Source organism: Annulohypoxylon truncatum (genome assembly GCF_022578515.1).
Source record: "Annulohypoxylon truncatum strain CBS 140777 unplaced genomic scaffold F4807scaffold_39, whole genome shotgun sequence".
Classification (NCBI taxonomy): Eukaryota; Fungi; Ascomycota; class Sordariomycetes; order Xylariales; family Hypoxylaceae; genus Annulohypoxylon; species Annulohypoxylon truncatum.
This window is the reverse complement of record NW_025953825.1, coordinates 14,317-37,719: the sequence shown is the minus strand read 5'-3', so window position 1 is coordinate 37,719 and position 23,403 is coordinate 14,317. Positions and strand designations below refer to the sequence as shown.

General features: G+C 49.7%; 7 protein-coding genes across 7 annotated transcripts; 3 read left to right on the top strand and 4 right to left on the bottom strand.

Annotated features, from left to right (window-relative positions):
* Positions 1–888: 888 nt before the first annotated feature.
* F4807DRAFT_441341 (FAD binding domain-containing protein) lies at positions 889–3,214 on the top strand (the record flags this gene model as incomplete). The annotated part of the gene is made up of 3 exons (XM_047999382.1): positions 889–1,581; positions 1,637–2,668; positions 2,737–3,214. Coding segments are annotated over exons 1-3 (1,357 nt in total), but the record flags the coding sequence as incomplete, so codon positions are not given.
* F4807DRAFT_441336 (fungal-specific transcription factor domain-containing protein) lies at positions 3,215–7,089 on the bottom strand. The gene is made up of 5 exons (XM_047999381.1): positions 6,374–7,089; positions 5,217–6,302; positions 5,033–5,092; positions 4,602–4,863; positions 3,215–4,541 (listed from the first exon to the last, which is right to left on the bottom strand). Exons 1-5 carry the CDS (start codon positions 6,558–6,560, stop codon positions 3,449–3,451), a joined length of 2,688 nt encoding a protein of 895 aa, XP_047850301.1. The 5' UTR covers positions 6,561–7,089; the 3' UTR covers positions 3,215–3,448.
* Positions 7,070–9,042, top strand: F4807DRAFT_441327 (FAD/NAD(P)-binding domain-containing protein). Its single transcript, XM_047999380.1, has 3 exons — positions 7,070–7,491; positions 7,553–8,471; positions 8,583–9,042. The coding sequence occupies exons 1-3, from the start codon at positions 7,426–7,428 to the stop codon at positions 8,996–8,998; spliced, it is 1,401 nt and encodes a 466-aa protein (XP_047850300.1). The 5' UTR covers positions 7,070–7,425; the 3' UTR covers positions 8,999–9,042.
* F4807DRAFT_441322 (12-oxophytodienoate reductase 1) lies at positions 9,043–10,856 on the bottom strand. Its single transcript, XM_047999379.1, has 3 exons — positions 9,889–10,856; positions 9,551–9,824; positions 9,043–9,494 (listed from the first exon to the last, which is right to left on the bottom strand). Exons 1-3 carry the CDS (start codon positions 10,448–10,450, stop codon positions 9,140–9,142), a joined length of 1,191 nt encoding a protein of 396 aa, XP_047850299.1. The 5' UTR covers positions 10,451–10,856; the 3' UTR covers positions 9,043–9,139.
* Positions 10,857–11,136: 280 nt separating this feature from the next.
* Positions 11,137–16,515, top strand: F4807DRAFT_250459 (xanthine dehydrogenase). The gene is made up of 10 exons (XM_047994380.1): positions 11,137–12,009; positions 12,083–12,227; positions 12,290–12,787; positions 12,843–13,602; positions 13,658–15,137; positions 15,187–15,242; positions 15,298–15,639; positions 15,695–15,825; positions 15,877–16,027; positions 16,085–16,515. Exons 1-10 carry the CDS (start codon positions 11,579–11,581, stop codon positions 16,411–16,413), a joined length of 4,323 nt encoding a protein of 1,440 aa, XP_047850298.1. The 5' UTR covers positions 11,137–11,578; the 3' UTR covers positions 16,414–16,515.
* Positions 16,516–16,617: 102 nt separating this feature from the next.
* Positions 16,618–18,165, bottom strand: F4807DRAFT_453750 (uncharacterized protein; the record flags this gene model as incomplete). Its single annotated transcript, XM_048000502.1, has 2 exons — positions 16,618–17,995; positions 18,038–18,165. 2 exons carry the CDS (start codon positions 18,163–18,165, stop codon positions 16,618–16,620), a joined length of 1,506 nt encoding a protein of 501 aa, XP_047850297.1.
* Positions 18,166–18,860: 695 nt separating this feature from the next.
* F4807DRAFT_250081 (uncharacterized protein) lies at positions 18,861–22,586 on the bottom strand. The gene is made up of 4 exons (XM_047994379.1): positions 22,494–22,586; positions 21,769–22,300; positions 21,053–21,205; positions 18,861–20,749 (listed from the first exon to the last, which is right to left on the bottom strand). The coding sequence occupies exons 2-4, from the start codon at positions 22,068–22,070 to the stop codon at positions 19,216–19,218; spliced, it is 1,989 nt and encodes a 662-aa protein (XP_047850296.1). The 5' UTR covers positions 22,071–22,300; positions 22,494–22,586; the 3' UTR covers positions 18,861–19,215.
* Positions 22,587–23,403: the final 817 nt, after the last annotated feature.

The window sequence follows — 23,403 nt, the reverse complement described above, 5'->3', positions numbered from 1 at the left end:
GCCCACACTTTTACGCCCAGTTAAATCCCAGTTACACGGCTCACTCGCCTCTCAAGCCCCCGACCTAGGGATCGGAGTGGTTCGAGAATAGAACCAAACCACCTGACAATGGTCTGAGCACAGTGCGAAAGTCTAAATCGTGTCACATAAACCTTATATTTTTACAGTTTCCTGAAGTCCTCTTACAATTGATCTGAGTGAGCTCATTCGGTCTTCTTCATTCTCATTGGCTCTTATTGCTTCTCACTTACTCTCATACGTTCTAAAAGTCACCTCAGGTCACCCCAGTTCCCTTCAATGCCCCCCAATTTTCACAATCAATTCACGGCCCCTCCAAGGGTTCGACCTTTCTTTTTCTGAACCCGAGCCTGCGAGCCTGAGCCTGAACGTGAATCGGAACGCTGTTCGCCGGTGATTTGCACTGTTTCGGTTCGATGAGACTCGAACACCTCCAATCCACAAATTCCACACAATACATACTTGTACCTACATCCCCATATCCATATCCCCATCCCATCAAATCAAGCAATTCCATCAACCGATGAATCAATCCATCCTCGATCGGGCCAGCCGCCATCCAACCTACCACCACTACCCTGTTACTTTTTGCTACCTAAAACAAGCCACCACCTTGCTCTAGATATTTATTGGACTCTGTTAAAAAGGAAAAAGAGGGAAAAGGGTTTCCAGTTATACTCGCATGATTTAAAAGACTCGTCTCGTCTCGGGATTTCTATCGGCGCCATGATTGTAGATGAGATAAACGGTGTGCGACAGAACGGCGACACCAACGGCGAGACCAATGGCGACCTCAACAGCCATGGCCCAGCCAAACGCCGTGAAACCAACGGATCACGACACAGCTCTGAAGTCTGCGTCGTCGGAGCCGGACCCGCTGGTCTAATGTTGGCGTAAGTGTCTTTGTTCCCTTGCCTTTTATAGCTCATTTCTTATTTCATTTGTTTCTTACTCTTCTTTTTTCCCCTCTCCTTCCTGTAGTCGTAAAATATACGGGCGGTGATGACATTGTTGCTATTGTTGTCAGAACAACCATTCTCATCAAACTGCATATCCTCTCTCTTATATAGGTGCTTAGTTGCCCATGCTTACATATAAAATCGTCTAGTGTGCTATTAGCTAGGTTTGGCATCAATGTGGAGGTCATAGATGAGAGGGCCGACCAGACGCAAGCTGGTCGAGCCGACGGCTTGCAACCTAAGACCATAGAGACTCTGCGTCAACTAAGACTAGCAGATGGCCTCCTTCAGAGAGGCGCCAAAGTTTTTGATATCTGCTTCTGGGAAGCCACAGCTAATCGCCGTTTAAGGCGTCTCGGCCGTGAGATTCACTATCCGGCACTGGTTGTTGATCTTCTCGATGATTACATCCTCCTTGTTCATCAGGGGGTCGTCGAGGGGGTCTTCATAGAAGATCTTCGGAAGCGGGGTATCGAAGTGAAGCGATCCCACCAATTTCAAACCTTCAAGCAGAAAGAAGATGAAGTAGGCTTACTAGAAATTGAGAGCAAGATCACGACTACGGGCGAAAAGGAGATGACACTGTCGAAGTATATAGTGGGATGTAAGTCAAAAGGCTAGTCTACGCCACCTAACATACCCCTGACTGACCGTAACAGGTGACGGCGCGCGGTCCAAGGTGAGAAACTGCATACCAGACACGTATTCGGTAGGCAAATCACATGAATCTGTCTGGGCCGTGCTTGACGGAGAGCTCATCTCCGACTTCCCGGATCTCTGGTCTAAGACGGTCGTCTACAGCGAGGTGCATGGATCCATACTCATCGTCCCGCGGGAACGGGGCACAACTCGATTTTACGTCGAGATCAAACCGGACACCGAGACTGGCAACCTGCGAGAACTCGGACAAGAGTTCGTCATGCAACGTGCCAAGCAGATCTTGGCGCCGTACTCGGTTGAATGGCGCACTGTGGAATGGTTCGGTAATTATCAGATTGGACAGCGGATAGCAAATAAATTCACCGATCCGCATCTGCAGGCATTCATTGCGGGGGATGCGAGTCATACGCATTCTCCCAAGGCCGCTCAGGGCATGAACACGAGTATGCACGACAGCTGGAACCTGGCATGGAAATTGAACCTCGCAACGAGAGGCTTAGCAAAGCCCGTTCTACTTGAGTCGTATGAGATGGAGCGTAGGAAGATCGCCCACGACCTTATCAATTTCGACTACGAGCACGCCAACAAGATGGCTGGCGGTGACGCCAAAGCTCTAGCGGAGAACTTCCGCACCAACGTACGTTTTATCTCTGGCGTTGGCGTCGAGTATGATCACAACATACTCAACCACCCATCCAAACGTAGCGGAGGCGAGCTGAGACCGGGTTGCCTCGTGCCGCCTGCCAAGGTGACCCGTTATATCGACGCAAATCCGATCGACGTCCAGCTCGATATTCCCATGTTGGGTCAATTCAGGGTATACTTTTTCGTGCCGGATATTCACAACAGCATGCCCTTCCTCCAAACGTTCTGTAACGGCTTAACAAGGCAAGACTCTTTGTTTAGGAAACTAAGTCAGGCCGCCGCAGCGAGTTACGTGGAGAAGCCACGTACTCCGACTGCCGAAGACGTTTACATACGTTCGGAAAGATATACGGGCGTCAGCGAGCTCACGACGTTTGCTCTTATCAGTAAGCATACCCCCATTTCAATATACGCGCATATATCAGGATGAGAGGCCTAGCTTACCTGGATGTAGCAACTATGGATAAGGCTAGGGTCGAGATACAGGATCTTCCTCCGCTCTTTGCTCGAAGCGCATGGACGTTCTACTTAGACAATGTTCCCTACCTAGACACTCGCAGGCAGACATGCACGAGCAAGTGGGTGGGAACTCTACAGAAAGACGAAGTTGCGATAGTAATCTTGCGGCCCGACGGTTACGTGGGATCGATCAGTAGGTGGGATTCTCTGGGTGTAAATGCTGGTTCGACGGCAGCCGACTGGCTTAATTCATATTACGATGGGTTCCTCAAAGTACCTGGGGATAAGTTAAGATAATGAATAGTGATGACTGTTGGGTGGGAAGCGGCATAACCTACGTGACGAGGTGTACGGGGTTTCTTTATCATAATTCTGGCGAGTTTGTACAGCATACTTCATACTAGGTAGCTCATCTTTGCGGGGTATATGCTCTCAATTCACCTGTCCATTTCTTAAAGCCGGCTTTAACCTCGAAATATCCCTAGCTGTCTCTTGGTATCTGTTCTAGGCAGGTGTTTATTCGGTGTATAAATACCCTGAAGGATTAAAATCTCGGTTAAGCGGTCCGTCCAAGACGAGTAACTCACACTGCAGTGCCTACGGCACTCGAGCACACAATCATCCTGCTTAGGCAAATTTGGTACGTCCAAGGGATCTCTGCCCATATTTGAAGAGTTATGTTGATATACATATTTAGGTCTTCGTACTCAAGCAGTAGCATCATCGAACTGGCCTATTGATCTCCACGGAACTAGCCCCCTGAGCACGGTAACGCCAGCGTGAACAATTCCCCAGCGGACTTTACTCAACACCTCCGCAATAATCCACACCAGCCCGCCAGTCCGCTTTGTTCCCTGCACTTCGGTCAAGCCTTCGATGCCTACTTCCACCATCGAGTCTACTAAGGCGCGCATCTCCGCCGGGGCGTCCCAGACTAGTTCGCTATCATCATCGGGGCCGGAACCTGATCCCCTCGCTCCAGTATGGTGGAATGTCCAGATCGTTAAGGTAGCTAGATACAAGCACCACGGTACATGAAACAGACCCATAGAATCAAAATCCACGAGAGTCTGTGATGCATTTTGAAGGAGCTGGGCAGCGTGCCAAGCCGCAGAGGCAGCGTCCGCGGGTCCACCAGCGCTTTCAGGGCTCTGAGTGGCATGAGTAGCCCATCGCTTTACCACTTTCTCGGAGCGCATGAAGTCGGCTCGCTGGACTGAACGGCCTAAGATATGCCGCGCGCCTGCGAATATTTGAATGTCGAGAAACTCGGAGTGCAGTAGCACATGTGCAGCATGATAAACCGCTACATAAGCAGTTCGCCAGACGTCCAGTTCAACTTTTGCATTCTCGGAAACGGCGCCCTTTCTCATCTCATCAAGCGTTAGGTCCTCCAGGCGAACGCAGAAGCTGTCGAAATCCTCTTTCCAAGCCTCGTATGCTGCAGCAAGACGGCTCTGCCACCGTCCCCCTTGCGATATAACCCCGAGGCTGGTTTGATCCCGTCGCCGCATATCCCAAAATATAGACATCAGGCCATGGAAAATTATAATACGTGAAAGGCTATTATGAAGAGGAACCCGGTGCGCGTCAAGGGTGATATACGATTTTAATGCCAGGAGATACATCGGCTCGTGAGTAGTAGATAACGAGAGACGCGACCACTCGGCGGCTGTAGGTGCTTCCCATAACGCCTGGTTGCATGGGAGAGGCAGTCTGAGTTCGAAGGCCGACATGCAGAGCGATTGGCAAAATAGGACGGCATGTTGCGTATCCCACATAAAGCAAAGGAGAGCTAGCCTATGGGGTTGCTTTAGCTTGCGACGTCAATCTGAAAAACCCTGATAATAAATTACTAACCTCTTCTTCTCTTCAGCCTCTACCCATTGTCTCCAGCTACGGTCACTCATCAATTCCTCTCTAATAATACCGTCACAAGGTCGGGTTGGCCGAATCGATTGGCAGTCGGACCGCCTGATTAAATTGATCAACATCCCATGGAATAGGTGGCTCATATCGTGCTGTTTCTGGCCAGCTCGGCTCTTTCCGAAACACTCAACCAGCAGGATCGTCTGCAGCATCCAAAGCTTTGGTTTGGGGTTGAAGCTGGCGTGAGAAAATACTACGAAGCCGCTAGAGTCAGTGATACCGGATGCAGGCAACGATAGGAGGGAGTAATTACGAATCCCACGCGATAATCTCGTGGGTATGAATTACTATTCTCAAAAATATAGTTTCTACGATATAGGCACATAGGAAAAGAGATACGATAGGCGATTTGAAGTACTCACTGGCAGGTCGGATTACATCGTGTATGCAGACTGCGAGTTGATGCGCTTCCTTCTCAGAATCTGTATCAATGGGAGTTAGCAATTAATTTCGTAGGATGTGCGAAAGGGGGCCACATATCCAACACGAAGACTGAAAACCATGAATAGTTCGAAATCCAAAGGGAACAAGTATCGAGCTACTTACAGGTAGCACCGAGCAAGATTAAAGATAAAAGTAATAAGGGCTCCTTTTTGTTGGGTTCGAAGGTGGCTTGGTGAATTAATGGATAGGCGGAGTTGAACCTCTTGAAGTATAAGTCACAATACGACTGCAATGAAGAATGGGATAATAGGGGATGGTTGGCATCTAGAAGAGAGCCGTCTGGCGCTAACGGCCTGGCAGCTTTAATGGTCTCCAAGATCTGAGCATAAGCGTAACCATCTATAAACGGAAGTCGATTCGACGACTGAAGTGCAGCTAAGGGACGTTCGAATTCTACCTCAGAGGTCCTTCTATAGCCTTCAGGGGTATTCTGCTTCGCCGCCGGTGAGAGACTAAGTGCGGGCTCGTCTGAGAGGCTGGGGCTTGTTAGACTATGTGTACTTCCCGTTGCGCGCACGTAATCAAGTGAAGCCATAGATGCTAGGGGGCTTTCAGTCGTGCTACTGTCGTATTGCCTAACCTCTGGTGAGGGATCGGCCTGGCTTATCCCCATAGATCCAGGGTGTTGTTGCATGCCGCAAGAATACGAGGCTAAGGATGTGGCAGAAGCATAAGGGGCCTGCGAGACGGCATTGCCACCAAAATTATGATCTAAACTGAAAAGCCAATCATAGTTAATTTGTGTCGTATACGGCATATTAAATGAACTTGCAGTATCAGGTTGGAAGACTTCGTCGTAGTTTATTTCGAGATAAGGGGGCGCGATACTCCGTGGTTGAGATGCCTCCGGCGGAATCCAATATCCGTCAGGACTTTGAGATTCAAACTGTTCCGTTGATAGGGTGTAATCCGGCAAAAGGCTCTGGTCACTAGGGAAAGCCGTGTGTATTGGGTCGTTGTCGTTAGGATGATCCGAGTTGGACGACACGGGAGGTGAAATAGGCCCTTCTACCTGTCGCGCAAACGGCGCCTCTAGGCCAGTAGTATCAAGAGGCGGGTTCTCGATGGGCTTTTTCTGGACAATTCGTCCGTCATGGTCCTTCCACATGCGCTTGCGCGTGTTCAAAGTACCGGTGCCTTCACCACCAGCTTCCTCGTCTTTCTGCTTATGCCTGCTCATGTGCCTCTCTACCGATGATGTCAGTCCGCTGAGACGGAGACACGGGGGATAGGTGAGACCGAGGCCAAGGAGCTCTCACCGAGAAGGTCCTGACGCTTGAAGTGGGCGCGACACCGCGAACAGGTTGCGTCGCCGTCGGTATGATTTTTCTGATGGCGGTGGAGATGCTCAGATCGCGAGAAGGATTTCCCACATCCATCTTGAGTGCAAGTGAACAACCGCCTGGTACCATCTCCATCCCTGACTCTACGTTTGGTTCGCTGCATCTCGAGCAGTATCACAATAGGACACGAGGATTGTATTTCATTCACCACTTTCAAGACTGTCTCATGTGGACCCGTTCTAAGGATGTACAGTCCCCCATTCTCCCGAAGGGTTTAAGAAAGGGAGGGAAAGAGGAGAGAGAAGAGCGGGTGGGGGAAGGGGGGTGACAGACGACAGAGAAACGTATAGATCACGGAAGTCTAGTAATTGAGCCTTCTTTCTCAAAAGAGTTAGAATACCTTTCCGTTACCGAGCGACAGTGCCGCGCTCGAACTCACAATTCTCAGTATTCCTCCAATCGAGATAGACGGTTTTGCTTCTTTTCTACCGCGCCCCACTCTTGCTATCTCTTAAGATGTCACCTATTACTGACAAGAGTGGGGGGGTGATCATTAGTACTAGGTAAAATAAGTGCGTCCCACCTAGGTTACCTGCATTGGATGGCGTCGGTTAGAGATAAGCCAGTATTCACGTACGTACACAGCACATACTGTCATGCCGGGTAGATACTATTCAGTTAATGGAGTCGTCCGAGGGTGTGAAATCTGCGTACCTCTCTACCCAAGGTGAGGAGGTATTAGGTATACAGCAGCACTTTACCTAATTCATGTGACCCCAATGTTACCTTACATGCCAGCCAGCCAGCCTGTCTGCCTTCCTGCCTGCCTACGTATGTAGTATATATGTAGGCTGTGATAAAAGGAGTTAAGAACGTGTACTACAATCCGGACTTCCGAAGGTAAAAAGGCAAGTTGACAGGTAATCGTCTGGGTTATCCTAAGAACTTGGGATATGACCCTGTCGTGTACTATCCTACCTGTATTAGAATTGTAGTTTACAATCACGCCGGTAACATCAACTTCACAAATGTCTCCGAGACCTCCCCCTAGGACATGGCAGAAGATTGACAGGGATCCCTCAAGTCAACTACACGTGAGTCCAACTTGAGCATACCAAAGGCATACAAGATCAACATATTGAATTTCCAGCGTAGGTCATCATTGTAGGTGCTGGGCTCGGCGGCCTCGGTGCGGCCATCGCCATCCTCCTAGCAGGACACGATGTGACAGTTCTCGAGAGCGCGTCGGAAATCGGCGAGATAGGGGCGGGCATTCAAGTCTTGCCCAATTCGTCGAGAATACTGATCTCCTGGGGACTTCAGGAGAAGCTCGCCAAGCATGCGACAATGCCTAGATACGCCAACATGATCGGTTGGAAGGGAAATCACCTATCAAGGATGGACCTTCATGCCTATGCGGAGGCCCTGGGAACTCCCTTCTGGGATTTTCATAGGGCCAATCTACATCATTGCCTCATGGACCGGGCTATGGAGCTTGGAGCCAAACTCCAGGTCAGGTCGAGAGTTCAGACAATTGAGTATGCCGAAGACGGGCTAACGGCAACCGCCGTATTGAGTGATGGGAGGTCTATGTCTGCGGATCTGATCGTTGGGGCAGACGGCATCTCCTCTCGATTACGTGAGGTTCTCCTCTGTAAACCGGATCCCCCTCAGCCCACCGGGGACCTTGCCTATAGGTTGCTCATCAACGCAAGGGATATGCTAGACGATCCCGAACTACGACACTTCATCGAAGATCCGCAGGTCAATTACTGGATAGGGCCCGACGCACACGCCGTCAACTACGTCCTTAGGGGCGGAGAGTTGTTCAATATGGTATTGCTAGTCCCGGATGATATGCCTGCGGCTTCCATGACCGTGGATGGAAATGTAGAAGAGATGCAAGCCTTATACAAAGACTGGGATCCTAGAATTGGAAAGATCTTGAGCCTCTGCCAATCAGTCCAGAAGTGGAAGCTCTGCATCCGCCCTACATTAGAGAAATGGACGCATGAATCGGGGGCTTTCACGCTATTAGGCGACGCAGTTCACGCAACACTTCCTTATCTCGCGAGTGAGTTACCCTCCTTTGCAGATGCCTAACCGATCACGCCACGGTGTCATATACACACGATTCACTCCAATACGCCTCATATCCAGCTCGTCGATTAACAATTTGTCTTAGGTGGCTGTGGCATGGCTTTAGAAGATGGTGCGGCGTTAGGTCTCTGCCTCTCCAAATTGACTAATAAATCTCGCGAGCAAAAGCTATACGCGCTTAGAGTGTACGAGGAGTGCCGAAAGGAGAGAACGGAGAGGGTAGTAGAGAGAGGTAACTTCCAACAATACATGTATCATATCCACGATGGCGAAGAACAAAGGGAGAGGGACAAAAGATTACAAATGTTTGGGGAAATTGACCAACACCTCCTCAAAACTCCGGAGGTTCTTACGGAGCCACGAGCAGGATCAGGGGATGACCCACTGCCTTGGAGGTATCATGGTGTCGGGGGCTGGTTGTTGACATATGATCTCGAGAAGGATGTAGAACATAGATGGGAACAAGTCCGGAGAGAAACCCAGGCACGGCCCCTTCTATGAGTTGATGTAGTACAATCATGTTACTCCTGATTCACCCGATTAAGATTCGTTGTATTCAGCCCACTATGGATGTTTATTTCAACGGTAACTACCTATCCAGCTAATTAACCGAGTCCCAAAACACCGAATAGTGTCCAGAACTTAGGCGGCCTCTGCGGTGCTTATCGGGTAATCCGTGTATCCCTTCTCGGGAGGGTCCGTGAAGTAGAAAGTCGAGCGGTCGTAGTTGGTAAGGGGGATCCCATCAGCGAGTCTCTTTGGCAAATCGGGGTTTGCAATGAACCACCTTCCGAAACAAACCAGATCTGTTGCCCCAGACTCCAACTTCGGCACAGCATTTTCCCAGTTGAAACAACCAGCGCTAATAAACGGGATGCCGCCCTTCTGGAGGATCTTCCTAAATGGTAGCAGCGAGATGCTGGTTGTCTTGTCACCGTGAGAAAGAGACTCGATCTTTTGCTCCTCATCCAAGACCTCGTCAAATCTTGGCTCGACCCTTGAGCAGACATTAGTACATATTTAGAGCTACAGGGTCATTAAGGCTTATCCTACATATGAACGTAAGCAGGCTTTTGACCTGCTGGCAGAGTAGCAAGTTGCTCGCACAGGTAAGACCAGTGATCCAATCTGTTGCTGTCCTTGGTAGATTGGAAATAGTTCCACGGACTTAGTCGAATGCCAACTCTTTCGGGGCCAACTGTGTCGCAGACGGCTTTCAAGACATCTAGAGGGAATTTACATCGGTTCTGTACTGACCCGCCATATTCATCAGTCCGGTCATTGATGTTGTCGTGAAGAAATTGTTCCAGGAGATAGCCATTGGCGCCTGTGGGCGAACATGAGTCGGTTAATGAGAACTTAGCGACCATCGGAAGAGATTTCCTACTTACAGTGAATTTCCACGCCATCAAAACCTGCCTTGACGGCGTTCTTCGCAGCCTCTGCGAAGTCTTGAACGATAGCCTGGATCTCCTCTACATCCATGGGCGTTGGGGGACTGGATGCACAGGACGTGCCGTCAAGCCAATCACCATCCATAGGATGATTACTCGAGCTTATTGGCGGTTTTCCCCCTCGGAATGATGGGGGAGAGGCACGACCGGTGTGCCAGATTTGCAAGAAAATATATCCTCCCTTGTCATGAACAGCATCGGTAACTCTCTTCCAGCCAGATATCTGAGAGGAAGTAAAGATGCCTGGGATGCCAGGATAACCAGAAGCGTAATGAGAGATATCGGTGGCTTCGGTGATCTGCAAGCCGCCCTTGGTGGCACGCAAGCCGTAATAATCCACCATGAGATCACCGGGAACGTTGACGCCGTCGCTTTCCTTGACACCTCGCATGCGAGTACATGGTGCCTGAACAATTCGGTGCTGGAGCTCACAGTTCCCTATCTTGACGGGGGCGAAGAGCTTCGTGTCTTTCAGCGGGGCAAAGCTTGAAGCTGTCATTGTTGCGAGAATCCGTTGTCATATGATACGTGGTAAGTGTGTAAAGAGGACCCGTATAAGAATTCTACCTACCTAACTGCTTATCCAAAAGAGCCCTGAGATGAAGAAATAGGAACGGTCACTCGCTGTACTGGATCTGCATGATGCCGTTGTCGGCCGTGGCAGAATTCAAAACGATGAATAGATATTTACACTATTTACCTGATAATCATCCTAAGATACTATACCTAAGGTAGCCGGGTAGGTAATCATAACCCTAAAGTGGGATAGCTTCGTGTTGTTCCGAAAGCAGATGAGAAAAGTTGAAAAAGTTGGTGGTTTGAGTCCGTCGGCACGGAAAGCGTTCCCCATATTTCATCGATTTATTACTCTTGCCTTCGGGCAATAGTGGGGGTGGGGATGGCAGATGGGAGATGGGAGATGAGAAGTGGGAAACGGGGATGGGGGTAGGCCGGTACGGATCCGTAAGGATATTGATTATTGGGCCCTACCCGCGCCTGCATCCGCGCCTACGCCTGAGCCTGCATCTTGTCAAGGATCTCTAGATTAAGGCAAAGTTTATTCCCGTGCAAGCGCACACCTACTAGGGTACCCAGTATGTAGTAGGTGTTACGTCCCTACCTACATAGTACCTACTATACAGGTATAATCTTACACAAAAATGACGAACTTCACGTTCGCTTACCAATCTACCTACCTAACGTTTTCGCCTCTTGAATGTATACCTAGGTACCTAGGTATACTATAATGATATGTATATGCTTACCTAGGTGCCTCTCTATTATCAAAGTGGGGGGGCAAGGGGGCAAGGGGGAAGGAGGAGTTCGGATGTAGACCTTATCAGTCAACGTCAAGGTTGGAGCTAAGATATCCTTATTCTCAGTTGTCCACCAGCTAGCCGTCAACCTCTCTCGATCGTCTCTCAGTCAAATACCAAACTTCCGGATTATCCACATGTTTCCGGCCGACACGGAGAAGGGCCCAAGAAGTCGCCCAGATTATCTTCCAAATTATCCCGTACTCTTTTAGTCTCGCCAATGACGCTATGACATGAACCGTCACGAATTGTCATGAACTAAGCTAAAGAATAGCTAGGTCAACAAGACAATTATTCACCCCATCAAAGTCATGGCAGCAGCTGAGGTTCTCCCACAGCCACCGATCGCTCCTATCTCTAGTCTTCAGCCTGTTCCTGCACCATCTGCTGCAGAGGCTCTCACGCCTCTAATACAGTCAACTTATCGGACTTCCGAGCTACGATTCTTCGTGAATGGACGCTCCGTAGTCCTCTCTAACCCGGACCCGGAATGGGTCCTCCTTGACTGGATCCGTGCCCAGGACAACTTGAAAGGGACTAAACTCGGATGCGGAGAAGGAGGCTGCGGCGCGTGTACTGTTGTTCTACAGACCAGAGAAAAGGGGAGGCGTTTGAAACATATCGCTGTGAACGCCTGCCTCTTTCCTTTGGTCGGCGTCGATGGGAAGAGCGTGATTACAATTGAGGGGCTGGGCACAGTTGCTCGCCCTCATCCCTTGCAGGAAAGGGTAGCGAAGATGCAGTAAGTGGATACCTACAATCTTTCGGCGCCTCGTCCGATTCATTCTTGCTCTAACCCAGGGTCGGTCACGCAGTGGTTCGCAATGCGGCTTCTGTACCCCTGGAATCGTCATGAGTCTGTACGCACTGGTCAGAAATTCGTATCAAGATGGGAAATTCCGTCTTTCGGCCTCTGATATTGAATTGCAAGGCCATTTAGATGGCAACCTTTGTAGATGCGTAAGTACTCCTTTCCGGCCCTCCCCCTAGTTCTGAGTACAGCGAATGCTCAACATCTCTAGACTGGCTACAAGCCGATTCTAGAGGCGGCAAAGACGTTCATCGTAGAGGATTTAAAGGGCGACCTAATAGAAGAAACTGTTTCCTATCCTCTAGCGGTTGATGATGTTACCGATAGGCTTCCAGGAACTGCAGCAAATGGAGGTGAATGCCGTGCCTCTTCTAACGGCTCCTGCGGACGTCCAGGCGGGTGCTGTCGTGACTCATCAAGGTCCTCATCCAAGAGTAGCGTCGGCGAAACATCTTCTCAGCAATCTTCAGTCACTCAGGCCACCTCCGTAAGCTCGAATGGAAAGGCTCCCTTACCTAAAGATTTTGCACCTTATGACCCCACGGCGGAATTGATATTCCCCCCTGTTCTCTGGGGATATCAACAGCAGCCTATATGTTATGGAGACGGAAGGAAGATTTGGTTTAAGCCCACAAGTCTCGAACAGCTAATCCAACTTAAAGATGCTTGGCCATCGGCGAAAATCATTGGTGGTGCCAGCGAAACACAAGTACGCTTATCATCGTCATGTTTTACTGTTAGAAACACAGCTCATGCGTAAGCAGATTGAGGTCCGTTTCAAGAAATCCGAGTATCGGGTATGCGTCTACGCATCAGACATCGAGGAACTTAGTCGTTTTGAGGGACCCCAAAGTGACGAGGAACTTCTAGCCCTGTCAGAAGTATCAATCCCAGGTAATATGTCATTGACGAAAGTTGAGGAAGTCTGTGTCACTCTTCTTTCAAAACTTGGTCCAAGGGCAAGCGCGCTTGAGGCGCTAGCGAAGCAACTGAGATATTTCGCAGGCCGCCAGATTCGAAATGTGGCAAGTTTGGCCGGAAATCTAGCAACAGCCAGCCCTATCTCGGACGCCGCCCCAGCCTTGATAGCAGCAGGAGCTACAGTTGCCGTTCGAACCAAGAAAGAAGGCTCCTATGACTTACCATTGTCAAACTTCTTCGTGAAGTATCGAACAACCCACCTCCCTGCTAACGGTGTGATCACACACATTAAGATACCGCTACCTTCCCCAGAGACTTTAGAGGTGACAAAAGCTTATAAACAGGCTAAGAGAAAGGATGATGACATTGCTATTGTAACTTCTGGCTTCCGAGTACGTATAAATGAAGAAGGTATTGTCCAGCAAGCGACGTTCGCCTTCGGTGGTATGGCACCAACCACTACGGTCGCAGCTAAGACGCAGCACATCGTGCAAGGGAAGAGATGGATAGATAGCAACACACGAGAGGAGGCTATTAGTGCTCTCCTAGAAGATTTTGACTTGCCATTCGGTGTGCCAGGAGGGATGGCCCAGTATAGAAAGGGTACGCTGCCGAATAACTACACGCCGTTTCACTTGATATCTAACGTCTTTAATAGCTCTAACACTATCTTTGTTTTTCCGGTTCTGGAACGAGAGCATCTCAGAACTAGGAATAGCCCCATTGGACCACAAACCCGTTCAGGAAATCCACCGAGAAATATCGACAGGGACTCGTGATCACTTTGTCGCTTCGGGTACTAAAGTTGTAGGCAGAGAAATGCCACACCTATCCGCTCTAAAGCACTGTACAGGCGAGGCCGAATACGTCGACGATATGCCACAGCAGAAGAATGAGCTGCACTGCGCTGTTGTGCTTTCAACCAAAGCACATGCAAAGATACTTGCAGTCGATTGGAGCATTGCACTCAAGATGCCGGGCGTTGTCGGTTACCTTGACAAGGACAGTGTATCGCGTGAGAACAATAATTGGGGCCCAATTCGAGTGGATGAACCTTTGTTTGCGGTAGACGAGGTTCATTCGCATGGTCAAACCATAGGCATCGTCTACGCTGAGTCAGTTTTACAAGCACAAGCTGCGGCAGCGAAAGTCCGAGTCACATACGAAATATTGCCCGCTATACTTACCATAGACCAAGCTATCAAAGCCCAAAGCTTTTTCGAACATGGGAAGCAGCTGAAGAAGGGGGCCGCTATACAAGGCTCCCTGGATGGCGTATTTGCGAAATGCGAACACGTCATAGAGGGCATAACAAAGTTAGGCGGACAGGAGCATTTCTATCTGGAAACCAACGCTGCATTAGCGATCCCGCATATCGAAGACGGTTCTATGGAACTCTACGCTTCCACGCAGAACTTAGCGGAGAACCAGATCTTCGTCGCTCAAGTGCTCGGAGTGCCCATGAGTCGTGTGAATATGAGAGTTAGGCGTCTTGGTGGTGCTTATGGTGGTAAGGAATCGAGGAGTACGCCAATAGCATGTTTAGTCGCCATTGCTGCTAAGAAGGAGCGACGTCCCGTGAGAATGATGCTGAACCGTGACGAAGACATTGCAACTAGTGGACAAAGGCACCCTATGCAGTGTAAATGGAAGGTTGGCACCGATGCCAACGGGATAATCCAGTGTCTCGACATAGACATTTATAACAACGCCGGATACTCCCTAGATATGTCCGGGGCCGTGATGGATCGAGCATGTACTCACATCGACAATTGTTACCATATACCGCATGCCTGGATACGTGGCTGGCTTTGCAAGACCAATACCGTTTCAAACACCGCATTTCGTGGGTTTGGGGGGCCCCAGGCAATGTATTTCACCGAATCTTTCATGAGCGCCATCGCCGAGCGCCTCGAAGTTGATATCGATGAGCTACGAGCCAGAAATCTATATAAGCAAGGCGAATTAACACCATTTTTGCAAACGATCGACATCGATTTCCACATACCGACCATGCTAGAGCAACTAAGCGCCAATGCAGACTACGAAAATAGGAAAAAGGAAGTCGGCATCTTCAATTCGAAGAACCGTTATAGGAAGAGAGGGATTTGCAAAATCCCAACTAAATTTGGACTGAGGTAAGCTACTTCACGGCCGCTTACGATACCATACTAACCCCTAGCTTAGCTTTGCGACTGCGCTGCATTTAAACCAGGCCGGCGCATACGTAAGAATTTACGAGGGTGAGTAACTTCCACCATTCGCGTATGTTCCCAGCATGCTGATCCGACGCTCCAGATGGCAGTATATTGCTTCACCACGGAGGGACAGAGATGGGCCAAGGACTTTATACTAAGATGTGTCAAGTCGCGGCCGAGGAACTCGGCGTAAGCGTTGACCAGATATTCAACAAGGATTCACAAACTGATCAAGTCGCCAACCCCTCTCCCACTGCTGCATCATCGGGCAGCGACCTAAACGGAATGGCTGTCAAAAACGCCTGCGAACAATTAAACGAACGGCTGGAGCCATATAGGAAACAATTCGGACGAGACGCTCCGATGTCAGTGATAGCGCACGCTGCATACCGAGATCGGGTTAACCTTGCAGCAAACGGCTTTTGGAAGATGCCTCGCATAGGTCCGCCATCTTCGTCTCTGGCCGCTATCCACGTAGGCTAACTCAATAATTCTAGGTTACAAATGGGGCAACTACAAAGACCCCCTTCCGATGTACTATTATTTCACTCAAGGTGTGGCGATCACTGAAGTCGAATTAGACGTCCTCACGGGGGATCACACTGTTCTTAGAACTGATATAATGATGGTGAGTATCGAGTTGGGTACGAAATAGAATTTTAATCTGACAGAAATGTAGGACGTCGGTCGCTCGATTAACCCATCCATCGACTATGGGCAAATTGAGGGAGCATTTGTCCAAGGACAGGGCTTGTTCACTATGGAAGAGTCACTTTGGACTAGGCAGGGCGAACTGTTCACCAGAGGCCCCGGGACATATAAGATACCAGGTGAGTGCTCTTACCCCCTCCCCCGCAAAAAGTCGTATGCGCTAAATCTGGCAAAAGGCTTTTCCGATATCCCTCAGATATTCAATGTGTCTATGTTGAGGCATGATTCGAGCGGGAACGCTATAAACTGGAAGCACCTGCGCTCTATCCAAAGTAGCAAAGGTGTCGGCGAGCCGCCGCTTTTCCTAGGCTCCACGGTATTCTTTGCTCTCAGGGAAGCAGTTAAGGCCGCAAGGGAAATGAACAGCGTGAAAGAACCATTGGTGCTCAACGCGCCAGGAACACCAGAAAAACTGCGTCTGGCTATCGGCGACGAGTTCGTCAAGCGCGCCGCCGTGGTTCCAAAGGAAGGTGAGACGAACTTTTTCGTTCGGATTGAAGAGTAATTCGCGATGATAACACGGGTAATTTACTGCCACGCTCGTCGACACTAACAGAGATATAACGTCGCATAGCGGGGACTGCCGGAATGGGATTCTCTAGATGTTTTCGATCGGAAAACTGTCAAGGGTAGACTGTAATTGATACGTACCTAATAGTTATCTTGAGGCACTAGGATCGCGCGTTGTAGATATGACGATTTCTCTAGGTCATTCTAAACGCATGGATTTTCGAAGTAAACCTGTGAAGCTCTCGAATAAGGCATAATCGTTTCCCTGCAGCCATCGAGCCACGATTACACTCTGATCTTGGCTATTTTTTCTATCCTTTGAGACCTGAATAGTCAGGGAAAAGCCGAATGCACAATGAGCGAAATCGTGCTCGGTCGTTCGGTGATGATGCATTTCTTGTGAGGATGATGTGTTAGTTCTGGTACTCTCTTCGTCATTTGAGTTCGTGTTTTCCTTTGTCCTCGCCCTTTTCCTCCGGTGAGCTCGACTCCACACGTTTCCTTCAGCAAAGCCAGTGCCTCTGAAGTGTGACCTGTCCCAGAACCACAACGCAAAGTCAATATCCTCCATCATATCACAGACGACCCGCTCGAGCTTCTCGGGTTTAACTCGAGATATCGGCCATGAAGCAACCGTTGCTTCGGTGGGGAAAGGTAAAATCCTCTTTCCAGCCGAAGGTTCACAGCCCCTACTCGCCGACAAACTCGGCCTCCTACTCTGGAAACTCCACCCGATGGCCCACCTACGAGTCTTGTTTCCTTGGATGAACGCGGTTATGGCATAATTGGTCACACCGTGACCCTTGAGGACGTCAACGAGGATTTCTAAGCTCGACTGCTTACCGAGCATAGCTGTGTACCACTGCACCTTTTCTCTCAAGACTAAAGACTCGTCGATGATTCGCCGGATGAAGCCAACCTCACCCCCAGCGCATACCATCTCTACCGGTGCCCCCGTACATGCACTATTTGGGGGCCGGGATTTTTGACTAGCTAGGTCTACCAGTTCGGCCTCAGATGTATAAAAAGGAGGATTAACCATGGCGAAGTCGATGGTTTCTAGACCAAGCTCAACCAAAGGGATGAGACAATCCGCGATATTCCGATGGACTACACGTATTCGTAGGCCCATATTGTTGAGCTGAGCGTTCTTACGAGCGTAGGCTAGTGATTTTGGGTCTACGTCGGTAGCGATGAACGACCACGATGGTCGCTGAACACAGCCTAAAAGTGGGTAGATGAGACTGGCGCCGGTGCCTATGTCGAGTCCCGCCACTTGCCGGGTTGGCTCAGCGGAATCCAGGCACAAGGGAGAGGTAGAGTCGATAAGGTCCTTCAGCCAAAGAATATAATTGTGACGATTAGGTACTGGAGGACAGAGGCGGTCGGTGGGCAAGTCGACCAGCAAGCCGAAATCCAGTTTCAAAAGGGTCTTAGTAAGTTGCATGACGGACTTGGGATTAGCAAAATCGAGGTGCGAGCCTCGTTCCAACACAGCCTTGAATGCTGGATCACGCTGTCCCAGCAGGTGGAAGTCGGGTTCCTCTAGATAGAGGGTTTTGTAATAATGATCATCCCTAGATGCCAGTACCGAATCTGAAGCTGGATTCGTATGTGACATTGCCGGAGATAAATCATGGCCAGCGGTAGTAGCGAGTTTACCAGGATCTCTTGTATCAGGCCCATCTCCAGCATATTTCCGTTTCGCACCTCGTTCGTAGTTATCACCGTGAACCGACGAATCCATCTCCTCAGTCTATATCTCGGTAAAGCCGATATATGCTGTAATTTGCGAGGTACGATTTCTACCACATACCAAAATAAGTGAATAGACGTCGTCGTTGATAATCAGGGCTAAAACAGACGTCGAAGAGGCGATGAAAAGAAGAAAAATGCTATCCACCTGACGTAGATAAATACCTAGGCATGGTACATCATAGCATCCACCAGGCACGTGATATCGAAATACATGCAAATAGCAAGAGCTCTCTACCTACGTACCTACACTTTCATTGCTATTTCTCCTAAAATCCATAATAAACAGTAAGCGAGCCATTGTACGTGCGGGTTACCGGTCAACAGATTAACTGTGTTTTGGATTAGCTATGTTATAGAGCACAGTCGAACGAGCTAATAGTCGCAACTCAAATGCGTCAAAGTAATAGTACAAACAAGCTTTCTCGAAGCCGCAAAGTCATCCCCACTCAACTACAGCAGCCAGGCAATATAGCCCACCTGTCAGGTGAGGGTAGCTAACTCGTCCAGATACATATAGAAATTCCAGACATGAACGCTTTTTTTTTCTGGTGGACCCTTAACCCTCACGTCTTCTCCTGTGGCCTCTCCATGTATGATGGCGATAAGTAAGTACCCTTGTCGAGAATGTGCGTCCGCTCCGTGGACAAGATGCTACAACCCTGAGGAATAGATAAATCCGTAAGCAAATCACCGAATAATTTCCGCCGCATCATGGCAATTGCTTCCTGCTACCACCGTAAAACTTGAGGGCTTCAATCGTCGTGAATCGTTCGTTTTACTCAGGTTTCAACACCTGCTGCAAGTTATAGCGATGGGCGAAAATGATATGATGACGGGTTGCGTTAGCCCCCCTGAACAGCTTGAAAGAACAAAGCTCCCCCCGAGAGCGATCCGAGAACTCCAACTAACGCCGATCCATGGTTCCTTTATTAAGGTACAGCCCCTGTAGAAAAAGCGCCCAACGCTTATAAGTGGCGCATGAGTGACAGATAAGCAGAAACTACGCATTCCGGGGTATCGAGGCTGTGTGCTCGGTATTTCACACACCACCGCCCATGAAGGCAGCGAGGTCATCTAGTTCTAGTAGCTGGCGCTCAAAGGCCACGCATAGTTCAGCTGCGGTCATGTCGTTACCTGAAGCTGGCGCAGACTCCGCTGGCTGCCCAGACGAGGAAGGCGCTGGTGATTCTGCTTTTGTCTGCCCCGGAGGTGGGCTTGCCGTTGCGGGCGTTGACGCTCCAGCCGATCCTCCATTGATAGTGGTGAATCCAGACTTTCGTGGCGGCTCACTGCCTCGTCCGTCGGCCTGCTCCTGCGCATTGGCTGACTGGGGGCGTTCATAATCCATACTATCGGGATTGTCAGGCTGGCTTGCCGTGTCCTCTTTAATCGACGGCACGGCGGGCTCGGGCTGCGTCCTCTGAAGCGTCCTGTCGCCATTCCGTAGAACCTTATTCATGACAGATAGATGGCGGTACCAAGGAACAGCCAGAATCCAGATATTCGCGCCCTCCTGGAGGAATCGCATGCCGTCGCGGACAATAGACTCAGCCGTCTCGTTTACATCAGCAGGCGTCAATCCCTTCAGACTAAACCAAGCCACGGTAGAACAAGCCGTGAAGCATGAGAATAACATGACCAGGGGGAAGTTAGGGATGGCATCCTTGTCCGCATTGGCCTCCAAAGCGAGCAGAAGGGACACCACGCTATGAGCGGCAGCGAAAACTCGATCGACAGTCTGCAAGTGAACATGCGGGACCATGCGCCAGGTCTCGTGGTTGAACCCGTCAGTGGTAACAAGGTGCAAGAGCCTACGACGATTGACCATGATCGTAGCGCAATGGAGGAGGCAATGTAGCATAGCATACGTGAACCCGCTACCCATGGTAATGTGGAGGTTGATCTGCCCTGGCTTATCCATGAAATGCGGCGGTAAAGAATTACGAACCGCTTCAATACCCGCTTCCAGAGAGGCACATTCCTCCTCGGAAAAGGTGGTGCTCGTGACGGTAGTGAGCATTTCGATGACATTACGCCAGGCCTGTGTAGCCATCACGATGTGGCCAAACTCACCGACCTCGGTCATCTGCGTAGACGAATCCGGGATCCCAGGCGGCGGTCCACCTGCCAGGGTGCGCACATAGACAGGAGTACCGAAGTTGTAGCTCATGTCAAGACATGGGAGTGGTATGTCCTTGATGTCATGGTGCGAGACGGCCGGCTGGCGACCGGGGCTGCTTGTAAGGAAGCAGTCGAGAACATAAATGAGCCACAAGGTGCGGCGAAACGATTCGTCCTTGATGAACTGATCGGGATCGCCCCTATTCTGGTGGACGGCAATTATCCGATACATCTGGGCCATGCGGGCAGCTTGGCCGAGATAGATGTAGGCGCGGACGGCATTACGGTTGCCCCATTCGTGGATGATCAGGAGACAAAGAGCCTGAATGTCTGCCAAGCTCGGGTTGTCGAGATTCTGCATAATTAAATTAATCGCCTTAACGGCAAAATGCTCGGAGGCTGCCGAAGCACCGCCTTGATTCCCATAGCGACGAATTAACCCATGAGAGCTCCTGTAAACGAGAGATACAGATGATTAGGTAAGTAAATCCAATTTATTCAACTTGATACAACTAGACGTGATTTTGTTCTTTTTCTTCTTCATCATGCGCGATCGGGAAAAGAAGCGGCGGGGAAGGATTAGCGGGTGAGGGGAATTATTGGTGCATTAGGCGAGACGCGAATGCACCTCCGGAGATGAATGAACCATTTGCCCGGGATCCTTTCAAAAGTGGATAAGGCGGGTTCCGAGGAGGAAAGGGTTGTACTCGATGAATATGTAGAAAGAAAATGAGATGAAGGAGATGTTTGCCTACCGTGCAGCGCAAGTTAAGAGACCGTTGACGATGCTACCCTCGAGGGTGCCCGTCTTAAGCTTCTGTAGGAAGGAAGGCTTGTGGAAGGCAACACAAGACGGGATAGTCTTGGAGATTACCCTTTCACATTCCGTCACCAGTTCCGGAGTGAGTCTGTGGGGACGAACGAAAATACGTGTTAGTGGAGCCGATCAACGCGAACGAGGTTTGGGGGAGGACAAGGGTGTTGATTGAGATTGGGATGGGGAGCGCGAGCGCAAGCTAGGGGGAATCCAGGGACAGCCAGGGCAGGATGGGTAGGATGGGGGCGAAGGGCAGACAGAGAAAAAAAAAAAATCGAAGTCCCGAGGCGAGACGAGGCAACCGGCATCCATAATCTATCCACAGCCACCCAAAATTTGAGTAGTAAGGTAAAAAAAAAGTATTGGGGCGTCTGGCCGGCTGTACTCTGGCCTGACCGAGACCAGGGGAGCACGGATCACAGGCCAAGAGCTATTCGGGGCGCGTAGTCGCCGCCATCTTAGGTCAAGGCCGAAACACCACGACGCCCACATAGTCCATCACTAGGCAGAACCCAGAGAAGGCCAGTGTCCTTTTCAAGAGAGAGGGAGGGAGACAGGAAGTAGGGTTGAAGGGAAGCAATAATAGTGATGACAATATGTAAAGAAACAAAATGAAATGAATAATATCAGTAGCAATAAAAGATAACAACGTACTTCTCGGTATTGGAAGGAATGTTACGCGGTAAGACTGCGCCGGAGGTCACAGGCTGACGGTCGCTAGTTGCCGACACGCTTCGCTCCCCAGGTAGACTCTCTCGGGGACGAGGAGGCCTGGCAGGAGATTGACCATGATGATGAGCCATGCTCTCGGAAGGGAGATAGCATTCATGCATCCCCTTCGCGCAGTTCCTACAAGGCGCCCGACCATTTTCATAGACGCATTTGGTCTTTCCCTTGCGACAGCGCACGCAGGCACCGCCGGCTCTGAGCGACGTGCCGCGGACGACAGACGCCATGTCGACAAGTAGATAAATAAGGTATCGCAAGTAGAAGAAAAGGTAATGAAGCTGTTCCGAACAGTAGAGTGATGCTCCGAAGACAGGTCCGGCAAAAGTTGAAAGATTTGTTGAGGAGAAATGTGAGGACGGAGAAGACGGGAGGCGGTGGATGTTCGGTGCGGGTGGGAAATTTTCTCTTGTTGTATGAGTCTCGGTCGGAGTGGAGTGGTTTAAGGAAGGGGTGTATACTAAGTAGATGGATGGGAAATTAGGACGATGGAAAAGGAGGGGAAGGAAGAAAAAAAAGAAAAGGAGGAAAATATTGGGATGGAAGAGAGAGCCTGGAGCCTGGGAATGGCGTTCTGACGCGATGCCGTTTGAGAGAGGAGGGATGTTGCAGAGACGGACAGGACGGGAGGGAGAGAGAAATTAAAGACGGACCAGACTCGGGCGTTTGCGCTAAAAATCAGCAGGCGCGCACCTGAGCCAAAGACCCAGCCAACTTTTTGAGCACTGATGATTCCCGAGGAAAGGGCAATGCGACAAGGCGGTCAATCCGGGGGGTTGCAAGGCGGCCTTAGCCCGGCTCTTTCTTCCTATTCTACGCTTTCCCTTTTTATTTTCTCCCTCTTCCTTCCTTTATTATTACTATATTTTATTTCCTTGTGGGGGGCGCCACAACCGGGGATTCGCCCATCCAACTATTAATCAACGGTTCATCAAGTGGAATAAGAATTTGGAAGGGAAGAAAGATATTGAGATCGGATAACGATAATCCTAATATGGATCTCGGCCAGTTGCACTTGCGCAATCGTAAGAAAGGAAGAAAAGAGGGAGAGGAAGAAATAGAGGGAAAGAATGCTTCAACTATGCTTAAAGTCGATCGACCGGAGCAAGATTGATAAAATTCCTAAACTCAAACCTCTTTCTTGGAGGGGGTTTCGGCTCCACGGCTCCCGGCGTTGGTCGTCTCTTTCGCGTGGGAGTCGACCAATTTGGCTAGGTAATGATACGGGGCTGTTCCGTACTGTATACTTGTACTGTGATAGCACAATACGGGAAGGAAGGCGTGTAACACGTACTTCGTAATCCGTCCGCTCCCGTACTTGCTTTTATTTTAACTCGGGAGGTTTCTTTTCTTTTTCACTTTCCTACCTTCCTGCTTTCCTATATACCAAGTATTCATCCACATATATCATTTACATACCCAAGTATTAAGTAAGTATGTTATTCATCGGTATCGGTTATATTAATTCATTTTTAAGAGTATTAAATTTTATTATTTTGAGCTTAATTTTTACAGTTGATTATATTAATAATATTCGGTAAGCCGCCCGAACACATTTGAACA

Bases quoted from the DNA above. Each gene is read 5' to 3' on its own strand.
- F4807DRAFT_441336 (XM_047999381.1), bottom strand. From the start codon at position 6,560: ATGCAGCGAACCAAACGTAGAGTCAGGGATGGAGATGGTACCAGGCGG. The intron at 5,093-5,216 runs GTAAGTAGCTCG...CCATTGATACAG, and splicing joins AATCTTGCTCGGTGCTACCT to ATTCTGAGAAGGAAGCGCAT. The intron at 4,542-4,601 runs GTTAGTAATTTA...GCAACCCCATAG, and splicing joins GAGGCTGAAGAGAAGAAGAG to GCTAGCTCTCCTTTGCTTTA.
- F4807DRAFT_441327 (XM_047999380.1), top strand. From the start codon at position 7,426: ATGTCTCCGAGACCTCCCCCTAGGACATGGCAGAAGATTGACAGGGAT. The intron at 7,492-7,552 runs GTGAGTCCAACT...TTTCCAGCGTAG, and splicing joins ATCCCTCAAGTCAACTACAC to GTCATCATTGTAGGTGCTGG. The intron at 8,472-8,582 runs GTGAGTTACCCT...AATTTGTCTTAG, and splicing joins AACACTTCCTTATCTCGCGA to GTGGCTGTGGCATGGCTTTA.
- F4807DRAFT_441322 (XM_047999379.1), bottom strand. From the start codon at position 10,450: ATGACAGCTTCAAGCTTTGCCCCGCTGAAAGACACGAAGCTCTTCGCC. The intron at 9,825-9,888 runs GTAAGTAGGAAA...GTTCGCCCACAG, and splicing joins TGATGGCGTGGAAATTCACT to GCGCCAATGGCTATCTCCTG. The intron at 9,495-9,550 runs GTAGGATAAGCC...TGTCTGCTCAAG, and splicing joins AAGCCTGCTTACGTTCATAT to GGTCGAGCCAAGATTTGACG.
- F4807DRAFT_250459 (XM_047994380.1), top strand. From the start codon at position 11,579: ATGGCAGCAGCTGAGGTTCTCCCACAGCCACCGATCGCTCCTATCTCT. The intron at 12,010-12,082 runs GTAAGTGGATAC...TCGGTCACGCAG, and splicing joins GAAAGGGTAGCGAAGATGCA to TGGTTCGCAATGCGGCTTCT. The intron at 12,228-12,289 runs GTAAGTACTCCT...CAACATCTCTAG, and splicing joins ATGGCAACCTTTGTAGATGC to ACTGGCTACAAGCCGATTCT.
- F4807DRAFT_250081 (XM_047994379.1), bottom strand. From the start codon at position 22,070: ATGGCGTCTGTCGTCCGCGGCACGTCGCTCAGAGCCGGCGGTGCCTGC. The intron at 21,206-21,768 runs GTACGTTGTTAT...TCGTCCCCACAG, and splicing joins ATTCCTTCCAATACCGAGAA to ACTCACTCCGGAACTGGTGA. The intron at 20,750-21,052 runs GTAGGCAAACAT...TCTCGTTTACAG, and splicing joins CTCTTAACTTGCGCTGCACG to GAGCTCTCATGGGTTAATTC.